The 15,775-nt window shown below is 43.7% G+C and overlaps 1 protein-coding gene across 1 annotated transcript in view; it reads left to right on the plus strand.

Moving 5' to 3' along the window:
* The window catches only part of GPD1L (glycerol-3-phosphate dehydrogenase 1 like), a 62,173-nt gene that overhangs the window by 18,952 nt on the left and 27,446 nt on the right, over positions 1 to 15,775 (plus strand). The window contains exons 3-4 of the mRNA XM_004754303.2: positions 6,320 to 6,460; positions 8,039 to 8,177. Of these exons, the coding sequence (XP_004754360.1) occupies positions 6,320 to 6,460; positions 8,039 to 8,177 (280 nt within the window). The remainder of the gene's footprint in view (positions 1 to 6,319; positions 6,461 to 8,038; positions 8,178 to 15,775) is intronic.

Below are 15,775 nucleotides of genomic sequence, written 5' to 3' on the forward strand. Positions count from 1 at the left end.
TTTGGTTTTCATGTGCCACATGGCTAACCATGTTGAGCATCTTTTCATCTGCTTATTGGACCTTTGTATATCTTCCTCAGAGAGATCTGTATTCACAGTATTTGTCCATTTAAAAAAATGGGGATGTCTTTTTATTATTAATGAGTGGTAAGAACTCTTTTATTCTTTCTCAAAAATTTTATTTTTAAGTAATCTCTACGCTCAGCATAGGGCTTGAACCCATGACCCCGAGATAAGAGTCATATACTATTCCTACTGAGTCAGTCAGGCGCCCCTAGAATTTTTAATATAGGGGTGCCTGGGTGGCTCAGTGGGCTAAAGCATCCGCTCAGGTCATGATTCCAGGGTCATGGGATCAAGCCCCGTGTCAGGCTCTCTGCTCAGCAGGGAGCCTGCTCCTCCCCCACCCCCGCACCCTGCCTGCCTCTCTGCCCGTTTGTGATCTCTGTCAAATAAATAAATAAGAATCTTTAAAAAAAAAAAAAAAGAATTCTTAATATATATTAGATACAAGTCTATTTTCCCAGGTAAAGAATTCAGAAGTGTTTTCTACTTTTCTTCAACTTTTTGCTTTCTTAATGTTAATCCTTTGAAGCAGGAAGGCTCCTAAGTTTGAAGTAGAATTTGTTTATTTTCCTTTCCTACTAACTCTTTGGATTTGGTTTCTTGCATAGGCCTGCATTGGCTGATGTTTCCTCCACACTTAGAATAGTGATGGGATTTTGGGGAGTCTGAGGGAGTGCCAGGGACAGTGGGCATGGTGAGGAAGAACAAAGCAGGGTGAAGAGTTTCCTTTCTGTGCTTTAAGTGATATCCTGTGCGATAAAAGGTTAGGCCGAGACAATTTAAAAAAAATGGCCCCTTACTTTTGGGTAATAGGGTTGCGATAACAACTATTAATTTTGGCTGCAGTCTTTTTCAGAATGAGAATATCAGGTCAGTGGGAGCCTCAGTATTAACTCCTTCCTCCCTGGGTATCGCTTTTTGGGTTTTGTTAGAGGAGTCTTTGTCGCCATTGCTTCTCCAATGTAAATGTTCCTCGGAATCGCTTGGAGAGCTTAACAGGGATTGCTGTGTCCATCCGAGGCTTTCTAAAACTCACCGGGTCTCTGATGAGGCCCATACATGGGCATCTTTAACAGGTTCACTGGGTGATGATGATGCTGTTGTTCAGGAACCACACTTTGGGCCCACTTGTCTACCTCATCAGTCTGTATTACTGGTGTAGTTTCGGGGGCTCCGGGTGGCAGACAGCTGTGTTTCTCGCAGCAACCTCATTGCTGGCATGTTTACAGAAGACTCATCAGATAAGATGGTCTGTGCCTGAGGATCATTTTTCTGAATATGGAGCCAAAGGATATACATTTCCCTTATGCTCTTGGCTGATACTGAGACCAGAAGACCAGAAGGGCACCATTATATTTTTGAACCTCTGCTTTGCTATGTGTGTTCCTCACATGCCATTGTCTTTCATCTAAATACTAATTCCGTGGAGAATGTAGGCGAGTGGCCTGTAGGTGTCCAGTTAGCTAACTGGTGATAGAGCAAGGCCAAGGTGTGTAGATGGTCTCCAGTGATAACTTGAGCTGGGGGGATGGGAAAGAACCTTTAGGCTTCTTCACATCGATTTTTCAGCTCTGTTTTAAATTATTTTCTCTGCGTGTGTGTGTGTGTGTGTGTGTGTGTGTATGGACCAAGAGCCCTGGAGTCCTGGAAGTCTGAACATGAAGAGGACCTGACTCCATTTTTCATTGTCCTTGCCTATGAAAGGCAAGCCCCTTTGTTCCCAGTTGTCTTTCCCAGCGTATTTCTGGTTCTTTCATGGTGGACACCCTCAGAAAGATTTTGACAGGAAGTGTGTGAAATAGGTCAGCATTTGTAAAACAGTGTCTTGGTTTCGTTCAGAGTAAAAGATAGGCAAAGACTTAACTAAAGGTTCTATTCTGAAACAGGGTATCCAGTTACTGGCTTAGCTGTGGAGCGCAGTTACTGGCATAGCTGTGGAGCGCTCGGTTGTTACTGTGTGAGAGGAATAGTGTTCTGTGAACGGACCATGCACTCAGTAGAAATGCAGCTCGTTTGTTGCACTTGCTTCTGTGGGTTAAACCCTCAGCACTCCACCAAGGAGAGCAGAAGGACATCTCTGTGTACTGTGAGCCCCCGCTCATCCCCTCCTGGAGAGCCGTCATGTTCCCAACCAACGGCAGGTTCTTTGATTTGTTGAAGAAGGAAATGGAAGGGACAGAAGGAAATCGAAACCAGAGGGCAGCTTCCTTGTGTGTTTTTTTTAAAAAAGGGACCCAGGGATGGGCAGACTCCTTAAATGGTAAGAATTTATAGAAAGCAAGTAGATTTTTCTGATGTGTGATCTCTTTCATTTGTTTTGTATCATTTTGAAGCACTCTCATGCATATTGCTTAATCTGAAAGTGCTCTGTGACGTAGCTGGGTAGGAAAATTACATTTATACCCCTCCGTACATGGGGTAAGTGAGGTCAGTGAAGATACATCTTTGTCCAAGTTCACACAGCTGGTCATTTGCAGATACAGGACTCAGACATACATCTTTCCATATTTGCTCTTCAGTTCTGGTGTCTTTCCTATTTCACCATGTTGGGAAATGTCCCAGAAGGGCGGAAAGGGAGATGCCTGCGTGTGTGCATGTGTGTTGGGGATGGATGGTGAGGAAAAGGAACAAGAGGTCTAGAGAAGAAAAAATATTTTAACTAAAGTTCAGGCCATCCGGCTCTGTGTCCGAGTGTACAGAGCAGAGATCCCCACCTAAGTAGGGCTGGTTGCCCATGGTGGAGTGAGGGTCAGTTTCTACAAAGGCTGGGAGGGGATTGGATGGGACCACAGGCAGATACCCTAAGAGCATAGAGGGCTTTGCTAGTCAAGGACAAAGCCGCTGGGGATTGGAGTCAGGAGGCTAATGGAATAGGATAAGAAATTGCTTCTGGGGATGTAGCATCTCCAAATGTGAGGGAACTAATAGGCAGATAGATGTTTGGTGACTCAGCCTACATTACTAATCCAGAGAAGCCCCTCTGAAGAGGAAGACAGCTTCTCCCCTGCTCTGGGGAATGTGACTAAGAGAAGTGCCAGTAAACTTTGGGTTATGATCTGCTGTTTGGGGGATTACTGTGCTGCCATTCAAACCAACTTAATCTAAAATAAGGGATGATTTGGTTCAGAGGACTAAAAATCCAGGTAGAGCTGGGTTCAGGCACAGCCTGAACTAATGTCTTAAATGAGGTTCATGAGGCCCTGTGTTTTCCTCGGTTTCTCTGCTCTGCCTTCCACAAAGCTGGCTTCATTTCACAAGGGAGCCCCTTGACAGGACTAGGTTCTCCCCCTTACATTTGTAAAAGGGTTGCAGCTGTTCCACACCTCACAGTGTCCTCCCATCCTGTTCAAGGAAAGACCCTTGTAGCTACTGGAGAAGACTAAGGAAGCAAACATCTTCTTGGCTCTCGTTGTTTTTATGTGCCCACAGGCTTAGATGGAAAGACCATCCTTGGAGTAGGGGAGGGCCCAACTCCATGCACACTGCATGGTTAAAATGGGGAAGCAGTAACTTCTGAAATGAAATTTCGGGGCACTTTTGCCAGAAAGGAGAATCCAGGCTGGGTAAATTATAGAAGTTTTCCATACCAACCAAAGGGATAAGGGGATGAAATAATTCCAGATAGATTTCCCTGGGCGATTCTTTGAGGGAGGGAGTAATGCTTATTAGCACATGTATTAAGAGAATAGACTAAGATAAAAGGAGAGACATAATAATTGCTTGACTTAAAGAACAAAAGGATTTCATTCCCTCTCACATAATAGTGGTCTAGGGCGTTGCTTCACACTGTTAACTCTTGGTCCCATCTTTCTTCCTCATGTACTGTGTCATCTGTTAGGTCTGGGTTGTCATGGGTTTCAACAACAAAGTGGGGAGAGAAAGTGTAGAGGAAGCAGCTGTCTGTTTTAGGGGTTCTGTGCCATGAGTGCGCTGCACCTCCCCCTCACACTGTGTTGATGAGAACTTGGTCCATGGCCCGTGTCACTGCAGGAGCTGCTAGGAAATGCGGTCCCTAGCAGGTGACCAGTGACAGGCCTTCAGCTCTGTGATTATAGAAGAAGGCAAGAAGGAATTTTGGTGAGGAGTGGGCAGTCTCCATTGTAAGGGCGTATTCAGCCAGAGCGGCCCCACCGGATTGAACAGCCATTTTGCTGTTTATGCAGTAAAACGTAAATTGACCCTATCCCCTCCCCACCAGGGGAACTTACTTAAAAGCAAGTCCGGGAAACCAGTCCCAGGTAGCAAAGCCCAAATACACGGGTGGGTCAAGTCAGGTGGAGATCACAGCCGTAATGCAGGGATGAGTCGGGTCAGGTGGAGGCATCCAATCAGTAGAGCCGCATACTGTCTCCCTAGCTACCAAGGAGTATGGGCCCCGCCTTTTGGGTGCCAATTCTGACCAAGGTGATAGGCTAGTTCAAATGTCTACTATAGGGTAAATTGTAATTCAGTTGGTCACCTATGTGTGACCTAGCATGACTGTGCAGCTTTCTCTGTGTGTTTCAGTCTCATCGGCCACCTGGGTGTGGCCAGGACCAACCCCATGGCCTTTGCTCTATAAAAGTTAGTCTGTGAGGCAGGGAGGGGTCATGCTCTCTGTAAGAGGCGAGGCCCCGACCGGTTGGTTTGATTCTTGATGCTTGGTGCAAAATAAAGCTTTGCTTGACCTTCACTTTGTATCAGTCTCGCTCCTTTAATCATGGACCCGTTATTGGGGGATCCAACACAGGGGACCCAACACCATCAAATGCCCAAACTAGCTTTCCTAGGAGGCTTAGCCATCCTGAATGATGTTCCTGTGGCACATAGCAGCGCCTCCTCAGGAAAGAATCTTCTCCAGTCCCTTCATTTGGGGAACCAGGAAGGCTTTCAAAGGAGTTCAGTTAGAGTTCGGTTCAGGTATATATGACAGAAAATCTGTCATAGCAGTGACGTAAACGTTTGCTTTTGCTTCTCTCCTGTAAAAGACGTTCATGGTATAAGTGATGTGTTAATGGTGTCAGGGACTCTTTTTATCCTACTCTTCTGTCATCTCGGCATTTGGTTCCTCCTCATAGTCCAAGATGACTGTCTGAACTCCAGGCGTTCAGTTTTCTCTGGCAAAAGGAAGAGGAAAGGCCTCAGAGGGCATTTCCCGGGAGTCACACACAGCACTTCCATGGACACCCTGCTGGTCAGAACTTAATCACTTGGGGCACTTAGCTGCAAGGGGGGCTGAGGAACTAACTAGCCTTCCTTCCAGGAGTTTATGAGCTTTACACTGGGGCCTCTTGTGCTAAGGAGGAAGGGGAGAACTCTGGACATTGGACAACAATAAACAGTCTCTGTGAGAGACCACATGCCCCCCTCACCTCTGCCTGCAGATGTGTGTGCATTTCTCTGCCCATGCTAAATTCTAAAACCCACTTTCATATTTATCTGAAGGAAAGAAACCGCCATCAGCACCGACGTATTAAGTGCATACCAGGTGCAAAACACAATCGGTATCACTTTCATGAGCGCACTCTCCCAGGGCATTACCCAGCAGAGTTTAGCGTGCGGCTGTTGACAGAGGTGTGGGCAGAGTGGTGGGAGCCAGAAGGACTTCCTGGAGTGCCCAGAGTTTAGCGACGGCAGGAAATCTTAACCTCCCCGAAAGGGCAAGGGGACAGACCTGTGTCACCAAAGCAGCCTGACCAGAGCTGAGAGGCCTGGAAGAAAGGCTGCCTGTCAGGAGGTTATAACCGTGAAACGAAGCCGAGCCAGCACCCCTGTGAGCCTGGGCCAGAATGACCCCTGGAGGGTGATAAATACCCTGACCTGTCTCCCCTCCCACCCTGGATCTCCTAGCAGTGTCCCACTTCGGCTGAGTCCCAACTGGCAGGCTTTAGAGAGCAAGGGCCCCTAGGGAAAACAGTCCAGGAAGGCAGCTCCCCGGGGAACACAGCAGGGAGGAGAAGGGCAGAAAGTGGATTGGGGGTTTGGGAGAGCAGCACAGAACAACCCACACAGTATTACGATTCCTTTTCCCAAGTAGGGAAACTGAGGCATGGAGAAGCTAAGTCACTTTCCTAGCTGGGAAGCAACAGACAGGACTCTCTTAGCTTCAGATGTGTCCTGAAGGGGAAGGCTGAGCACACGGCACACTTGCCTTTCCTGTCCACTGCCCAGTGCTCTGCACACAGTAGGCATCTATAAATGGTCAGTGATTGAAATCATCCAGAGAGGCATATGTGGGCATACGAGTAACCGTTTCCTTTTTCTTGTCTCGTAGGTTGCTGTCCCAAACCTCAGCGAGGCAGTACAGGACGCAGACCTCCTAGTGTTTGTCATTCCCCACCAGTTCATTCACAGAATCTGTGACGAGATCACCGGGAGAGTACCCAAGGAAGCGCTGGGCATCACCCTCATCAAGGTAACTGGCCCCCTGACCTCAGGCAGAAAAAGCATTGTTGGACTTCAGTTACAGGGAAATTGTATTTCCTCTGACTCCCGTTTGTTGGAAGTAGGAGCTGAAAGGGAGGCTATGGCACTTTTTTGTTTTCTGGGTTTTTTGTTTTTTTTTTTTTTGAAAGATTCCTAGAAGGTGATCGATGACACATCCCCGGAGCTTCCCTGAGCTCAACTTCAGGTGAGAGCTGCTTTCTATCACAGAGGGTTTTAGCCTTGGCAGTGATGTGAGGATGGGCTTCTCCGGGTGAGCCTTGCTGCCAGAAAGAACCTGTCCAGGACACGGGTCTCAGCCTGCGTCCTGGGAATCACCGGTGGTTTGTGGTTCCGGGAAATGCATCCTCGTTCGTTTCCACTCTGGGTACATGGATCGAAAGGGAGTTTTTAACCAGAAGTTCATAGGCTACCCCCACACGTCCCTAGACAGAATTCAGGAAGTTCCTGGCTTATATGTGGGGGAGAAAAATTATATTTTTGTTCGTTTTAACTTCTAACTGAAATGAGCATTTTCAGATGCCAGCCACAGGCCAGACTTGCAATAACTATAACATTAGCAGGACCCATGGCTCTGTTGTTGACAGAAATCGCAGGTGTTTTCCTTCCACTTTATAACGCCTCCAGGTATCTCAAGGTAGCATTTACGCTGATCATGACCTTGAAACTGTGGTCATTGGTAAACCTGCCAAATCCTCTTTTTCTAATTGCATTAATAAAACAGTGCATTTATGACTTGTCATAGATTTGTGTGATTTCCTTTTTTTAAAACGTTTTGATAACTGTGCTTCAGTATAATTGGCTTCCTGGGTCATCTCATGCATTTTGCTTTATGCATATGAAATTCTGAGAGTGAGTCCATAAAACTTCACCAGACTGCCAGAGGTGAAGGCCACATCATAAAAAAGGTTAAGAACCCTGTGGAGAGATTTTGTTCTCTAAAGCAGTTCACAGATGAATATTTATGGAAGCAGACTTGAACAACTCACATATCAGTTATAAATACAATGGATAAATAAATAGTGGACTTTATTTTGGTATACTACGTGGTGGTAAATAGGAACACACCAGAACGTTCATGCAGCCATATAGATGAGTCTCTAAAATGATAGTGGAGCACCAAGTGGTACCTCATGGGTGAACCGTACAGTTGCACTTACAGACTTTGAGAAACAGGCAATATGGTGTAACAGATTATTAGGAATATAGCCTTATGTGGCAAAACTTGGTCAAGAAGAGAAGGGAACAGTGCATACAGCCTTGGGTAGTGGTTCACTCTGGTCGGGGTGGGGACCAGTGGTGAGAAGGAGTATGGACTAGGGGAGGAACACACGAGACTTCAGTGGTACAGGCTGTGTTCTGGGTGGTCACATGTCCATTTTCTTCCCCCTTTTGTTGTTAGGCAGACACGGTATGTATGTTACCTTGGAAGAGCTGTTTTTCAAGTTGTGTATCCCCATGGGTGCCTGTATCTGCATTAGTAACAGAGCAACCATGTCATGAGTATTCATTTGGTTTGTTTTCCTCAAACTTGTCGACATCCTTACAGGGCATAGACGAGGGTCCTGAGGGGCTGAAGCTCATTTCCGACATCATCCGGGAGAAGATGGGCATTGACGTCAGTGTGCTCATGGGAGCCAACATTGCCAGTGAGGTGGCTTCAGAGAAGTTTTGTGAGACCACCATTGGTGAGGTTACCTGGGTGGGGAGGCCTGGGGAGCCCGGATACGGTGTTTCAAAATGTACATTTGCGATTTCTGGTATTTTCTGTACTGGACTCTTCCTCATGTGGATATTCAGTGGTATAGGGATTTAATGTAAAGGAGGTCTTTCTGTGGAACTGAAGTGTTTCAACAGCTTCCAGAATGAAAGTAAAGGCCAGGAGACCATTAGGACCTCCCCTGATCACATAGTGAATTATCAAACACAAAAATGCAGAGTTGCTTATACTGAAAAGCGGGTGATAACATCCATGGAGTGGCTCCCCTGGCCTTTGAAAACCCAGATCTCTTTTTTTTTTTTTTAAACTCTCAAATGCCAGTATCTGATCCTCATTGGATTCCAGAGCCATTGAAAGCTTTGGCAGCACATATACTAAAAATTGTAACGATAAAAATTGATGGGAATGAGCCCTGTTTCAGGTGAGTTATCTAAAACTCTGTGAACAAGTTACCTGCCCCAAGGTCACATAGCTAGTTTAGAACCCAGGCATGAACTTGGCCATCTTGTTTCCTAAATTAGAAAGCTCTTTCTACTCTTACACAACATTGGTGTTGTGAAAATTTCTGCTTCTTTTAAAAAGGGTTGTGGAATTCTCGTGTGCCCATGTACCGTATGAAAAGATAGAGGGACGTCTGGGTGGCTCAGTGGGTTAAGCCTCTCTCTTCGGCTCAGGTCATGATCTCAGGGTCCTGGGATCAAGCCCTGCATCCGGCTCTCTGCTCAGCAGGGACCCTGCTTCCTTCTCTCCCTGCCTGCTTCTCTGCCTACTTGTGATCTCTGTCTGTCAAATAAATAAATAAAATTTAAAAAAAAAAAAAAGGAAAGAAAGAAAAGACTGATAGAAAAGTAATATTGCTATATTTGCAGATGCTTGGAAAGATTTCAGTTTATTTACTACTCCAGAACTTCCTTCTACCTTTGTCAAACATACCAGCAATGTGAATGATTTCTCCCTGCAGCTTTGTAAAGGGAGGCCCTGAGAGAGCTCAGGCACTTTTGAGTAAGATAGAATGCATGGGAAAAAGCAGCTCCTGGTTCTTTTTTTTTTTTTTTAAACTTTATTTATTTGAGAGAGAATGAGGGAGTGCAGAGGGAGAAGGAGACTCCCTGCTGAGCAGGGAGCCCAACACAGGGCTGGATACCAGGATCCTGAGATCATGACCTGAGCCAAAGGCAGGTAGATGCTTAATTGACTGGGGGTTAAGAGCCCGGTAGCTCTGGATTTTTCTAAATGCCTGCAAGTTAGGACGGTTTTACTTCTTTTGCTTATTTCTCTCTCTCTCTCTCTTTTTTTTTTTTTTAAAGACTTTATTTATTTATTTGAGAGAGAGGGATGAGAGGGAGGGGAGAAGGTCCAAGGGAGAAGTAGACTCCCTGCAGAGCTAGGAGCCCCATGCGGGACTCGATCCTGGGACTCCAGGATCATGACCTGAGCTGAAGGCAGTGGCCTAACCAACTGAGCCACCCAGGCTCCCCTTGCTTATTTCTTTTTATTTTTAATTGGCATTGATATGTGGAAAATAGGTATGATCAAAAGAAAACCATTTCTTACATTTAATTTCCATTGTTCTTATGTCTGTAAACTATTAATTTATGTTTATAGTTAAGCTATGTACTGCTTTATAATTGTTCTATTTGTTTAATATATAACATAATTTACATACATTTTCGCAGCTGGATAGTATTCCATCAATAATCCCATATATCTGTGCACTTAAAACTTTTTTTTTTTGAGAACTGCTATCTTATGGAGAACAGAGGTATTGCTAAATAATACAATGAAGAAAACAAAATGGACTGTAGTCAATCCAGGTTGATACTTATAAAAATGACATACATAGATAGAGGTAAGAAAATTCAAACAGTATGAGAAAGTGTGTCGTTAGAATTAAGATTGTGATTTCTGGAGCTTGGGAAGATGGCAGAGCAGGAGGAACGTGAGCTCACCCCATCTCACAGGTACAAACAGGTATCCTCCACATCCAAGTCAATAAATAGAGAGGGATCCAGAGATGGGCAGAACGAACTTCGCGGCTAATACAGAGAAGAAGTTGCATCTGACAAGTGAGGAAGGTCAGAAAGGTGGAGGGAGGCTGCCCACAGGAGGGAGAGAGCTGTGTGCATGGGGAGGGCAGAGAAATGAGCTGTTGTACCGGTGAGCTCCCACGGGAACACTAATCCCCAAACATTTGGCTTTAAGAACGAGAGGGGCTGAATTCCATGAGTCTGTATAATAAGTGGGAATTGGAACCTGGAGCTTTGGAGGCCAGCTGACTCAGTACTGAGCGAGCCTGGAGGGTGAGGGATGGCAGGGTTGCTACCCTTAAAGGGCAGCCTGAGGCAGAGAGGCAACATAAAAATAGCAGTTTAGGGGCGCCTGGGTGGCTCAGCGGGTTAAGCCGCTGCCTTCGGCTCAGGTCATGATCTCAGGATCCTGGGATCGAGTCCCGCATCGGGTTCTCTGTTCAGCAGGGAGCCTGCTTCCCTATATCTCTCTCTCTCTGCCTGCCTCTCCATCTACTTGTGATCTCTCTCTGTCAAATAAATAAATAAAATCTTAAAAAAATAAATAGCTGTTTACACAGTGTTGGGGGACCAGTGGGAGACAGATCTGTTCATACTGATTTTGGAGCATGTTGGTGGACTTCTCTGAAAATGAGGGAACTGCCAGGCGCCATTTTCCACCTCCATTCCCCAACATAAATATAGAGCCACCTTTGGAAGGCAGGGCTGCACAAACATTTGTAGCCTCTGCCCAGCATTCAGGGCAAATTTTATTAAAGCTGTGTGCATGCCCTGCCCAGTCACTGGGTGCACACCTATCTCCTTGCGTAGCACCCAGACACCATTGCACATTTTGCCCAGCCTCATGACCCTAGCCACACAGCTTTCCAGCCACAGTGGCACTTCAAGAGATCCAGCATAGGACTAGAGTCCCAACACACATTTTTTTAACACCACCACTTCGCTCCCAAGTTCCCCAGTGGGTACGTCCTCTCAGAGCAGTTCTGCCTGCGTCCCATGAACACCACAGAGAGCACAACCCTCAGCAGGCAGGGAATCAGTGCCAATGTCCACACTGGAAGGAAAAGTGATTCAGACATGACAGCAGGACCTAAGCAACACACATAGGATACTCTCTTGAAGTGAGGGGTTCTGGGGAACAGGGGATGTGCACCACAGGGACTTTAGGACCTCCTCTGCATAACATCACTAAATGAGAAGATGTTGTTTTCTTCACTCTCAGAGACAGACACAATGAGGAGACAGAAATTTATCCCAAATGAAAGAACAGGACAAGGCACAGCCAGAGATCTAAGCAAAATAGTACAAGTAACTTGCCTGATAGAGAATTTAAAGCAGTGATCCTAAGGATACTTACTGGACTTGAGAAGAGTGGAAGATGTGAGGGAGATGCTTAATGCAGTGATAAGGAATAACGGAGCAGAGATGAAGGGCTCAAGAAATGAAATGAGAAACATGCCTAATGGAATGAGCAGTGGGATGGAAGAAACAGAGGAAGGAATTAGTGACCTGGAAGACGGAAAAATGGAAAGTGTTCAAGCTGAACAAAAGAGAGAGAAAAGAATTATGCAAAATGAGAATAGACTGAAGGAACTCAGGGACTCCATCAAATGTAGTAATATTTGTATTATAGGAGTCTCAGAAGAAGAGAAGAGGGGGCAGAAAATTTATTTGAAGAAATAATAGCTAAAAATTTCGTTATCTGGGGAAGGAAACATGTCCAGCTCCAGGAAGCACTGAAAACTCCATCGAAATCAACAAAAGCAGGGGCCCGTGGGTGGCGGTCAGTTAAGTGTCTGACCCTTGGTTTTGGCTCAGGTTATGATCTCAGGGTCATGAGATCAAGCCCTGCATCTCTTTCTGTACTCAGTGTGCAGTCTGCTTGAGATTCTCTCTCTCTTTTCCCTGTGCCCCTCCCCCCGCCTGCTTGCTCTCCTCTCTCTAAAATAAATAAATCTTTTTTTAAAAAAAATTAACAAAAGCAGGGGTGCCTGGGTGGCTTAGTGGGTGAAAGCCTCTGCCTTCAGCTCAGGTCACAATCTTAGGGTCCTGGGATTGAGGCCCGTATAGGGCTCTCTGCTTGGTGGGGAGCCGGCTTCCCCCTCCCTCTCTGCTTGCCTCTCTGTCTACTTGTGATCTCTTTCTGTGTCCAAAAAAAAAAAAAAAAAACACCTTTAAAAAAATCAACAAAAGCAGACCCACACCAAAACATTGCAATTAAAATTGCAAAATAAAGTGGTAAAAAGAAATCTTAAAAGCAGCAAGGTAAAAGAACTTGGGCACCTGGGTGGCTCAGTTGGTTAAGCAACTGCCTTCAGCTCAGGTCATGATCCTAAAGTCCTGGGATTGAATCCTGCAGCAGGCTCCCAACTATGTGGGGAGTCTGCTTCTCCCTCTGGCCTCCTCCTGTCTCATGTTCTCTCTCACTATCTCAAATAAATAAAATCTTAAAAAAAAAAAAAAAAGAAGAAGAAAAGATGACACTTAAAGGGGAAAACCCATAAGGCTAACAGAAAACTCTTCAACAGAAACTTGGCAAGCCAGAAGGGAGTAGCATGATATATTCAAAGTGCTGAATGGGAAAAATCTGAGGCCAAAAATACTCTATCAAGCAAGGCTGTCATTAGAAATAGAAGGAGAGAGAAACAGTTTCCCAGACAGATAAAACTAAAACTAAAGGAGTTCATGATCACTAAACCAGCTCTGCAAGAAATTTTAAAGGGGACCCTTTGAATAGAAAAGAGAGACCAAAGGTGACCGTGTAAGGTAGGAAACAGAAATGCTGGAAAAATGAGTATTTCTGTAAAAAAAAAAAAATCAGTCGAGCAACTCAAGAAAAGAAAGGATATAAAATACAACATATTCCTAAAACAGGAAGAAGAGGAGAAAAGAATGTATTCAAACTTAAAACAACTATCAACCGAATATAGATTACTATATGCAGAAGAGGCTATATATAAACCTAATGATAACCATATATCAAAAACTACTAATAAATATGCAAAATAAATCTAAATATATCACTAAGGAAAATCAGCAAAAATATGAAAGAGAAAGACAATAAAGGATCAGAGAAAATCATATATAACCACAAAACTAGTAATAAAATGGTAATAAATACATAACTATAATTACTTTAAATGTAAATGGACTAAATGCTCCAGTCAAAAGTCATAGGGTATCAGAATGGATTAAAAAAAACCCGTCTATATGCTGCCTCCAAAAGACTCATTTTATTTTATTTATTTATTTATTTAAAAGATTTTATTTATTTATTTGATAGTAGATGGAGAGGCAGGCACAGAGAGAGAGAAGGAAGCAGGCTCCCTGCTGAGCAGAGAGCCCGATGCGGAACTCGATCCCAGGACCCTGAGATCATGACCTGAGCCGAAGGCAGTGGCTTAACCCACTGAGCCACCTAGGCGCCCCCAAAAGACTCATTTTATACTTAAATACACCTGCATATTGAAAGTGAGGGGATGGAGAAGCATGTATCCTGCAAATGGTTGTCAAAAGAAAGCTGGAGTAACAGTACTTAATATCAGACAAAGTAGACTTTAAAACAAGAGTGTAACAAGAGACAAAGAAGGATACTATATATCTTAAAGGGGATGATCCAACAAGAAGATATAACAATTGTAATTACTTATGCACCCAAATATATAATAAAACAGTTAATAATAATAATCACAAAGGAACTAATTAGTAATGATACAGTAATGATACAGTAATAGTAGGGGACACACCACTTACATCATCTAAACAGAAAAGCAACAAGGAAACAATGGCTTTGAATGACACACTGGAACAGATGGATTTAACAGGTATATTGAGAACATTTCCATCCTAAAACAGCAAAATACACGTTCTTTTCAAGTACACATGGAACATTCTCCAGAATAGATCACATATTATTAGCCCACAGAACAGGCCTCAACAAATAGAATAAGATTGAAGTCATAACCATGTATCTTTTCTGACCACAACCTTATGAAACTGGTAATCAACCACAAGAAAAAATATGGAAAGACCAAAAATACATGGAGGTTAAATAACATGCTACTAAATAATGAATGGTCCTCCAGGAAATCAAATAAGAAATAAAAAGATAAATGGAAACAAATGAAAATGAGAACATAAAGGTTTAAGACCTTTGGGATGCAGCAAAGAGTCCTAAGAGGGAGGTAAATAGCAATACAGGCCTATCCAATGAAGCAAGAAAAGTCTCTAATAAACAACCTAAATTTAACACCTAAAGGAGCTAGAAAAAGAAAAAGCAACAAATCCTAAAAAGAGCAGAACAAAGGAAATATAAAGATTAGAGCAGATATAAATGATACAGAAACCAAAATGATAGATCAATGAAACCAGAAGCTATTTCTTTGAGGGGGGAAAAATAAAATTGATAAACCTCTAACCAGACTTATCAAGAAAAAAGAAAGGACACAAAATCTTAAATGAGGGAGGAAAAATAACAGCCACAGCAGCACAGAAATGCAAACAAGTTGGAGAGAATATTATGAAAAACTACAGGCCAACAACCTGGAAGAAATGGATAAATTCCTAGAAACCTATAAACTATCAAAACTGAAATAGGAATAAGGAGAAAACGTGAACAGACCCATAACCAGCAAAGAAAGAAATGGTAATCAAAAAAGTCCAAACCAAAGCTAGGACAAGATGGCTTCATTTATTTTTTTAATTATTATTACTTTTTAAAAAATTTATTTTAAAATTTTACTTTTTTCTTTGAGAGGGACCACACAAGCAGGGGGATCAGCAGAGGGAGACAGAGAAGTAGACTCCCTGCTCAGCGGGAAGCCTGATACAGGACTCAATCCCAGGACCCTGGGGTTATGACCTGAGCTGAAGGCAGACACTTAACTGCCTGAGACACCCAGGCACCCCTGAGATGGCTTCATTTTAAAGACGAGTTGATACAGAGGCACCTGAGTGGCTCATTTAAAGCCTCTGCCTTCGGCTTGGGTCATGATCCCAGGGTCCTAGGATCGAGCCCCACATCGGGCCCTCTGCTCAGTGGGGAGCCTACTTTCCCTCTCTCTCTGCCTGGCTCTCGACCTACTTGTGCTCTCTATCAAATTAATTAATTAACTAATTAATTAATTATTTTAAAAAGACGAGTACATACATAGTCTTCTCAACCTATTCCAAAAAAAATACAAGAGGAAGGAAAATTTCCAGATTCAAAACCAAACAAAGATACCACTAAAGAAGAGAACTACAGGCCAGAATCCCTGATGAACACAGACCAAAAATTCCCAACAAAGTACTAGCAAACCAAATACAACAGTACATTAAACAAATTATTCATATGATCAGGTGGGATTTATTCCTGGGTTGCAAGGGTAGTTCAGTTTTTGCAAATCAATCAATGTGATCATACCAATAAGAGAACTCACCACTGTTGTTCAACATAGTATTAGAAGTCCTAGCCATAGCAGACAACAAAAAGAATAAAAGGAATCCAAATTGGCAAAGAAGAAGTAAAACTTTGACAATTTGCAGATGACACGATACT

The sequence above is a fragment of the Mustela putorius genome, unplaced genomic scaffold (assembly GCF_011764305.1).
Source record: "Mustela putorius furo isolate JIRA1106 unplaced genomic scaffold, ASM1176430v1.1 tig00003834_pilon_pilon_pilon, whole genome shotgun sequence".
Taxonomy (NCBI): domain Eukaryota; kingdom Metazoa; phylum Chordata; class Mammalia; order Carnivora; family Mustelidae; genus Mustela; species Mustela putorius.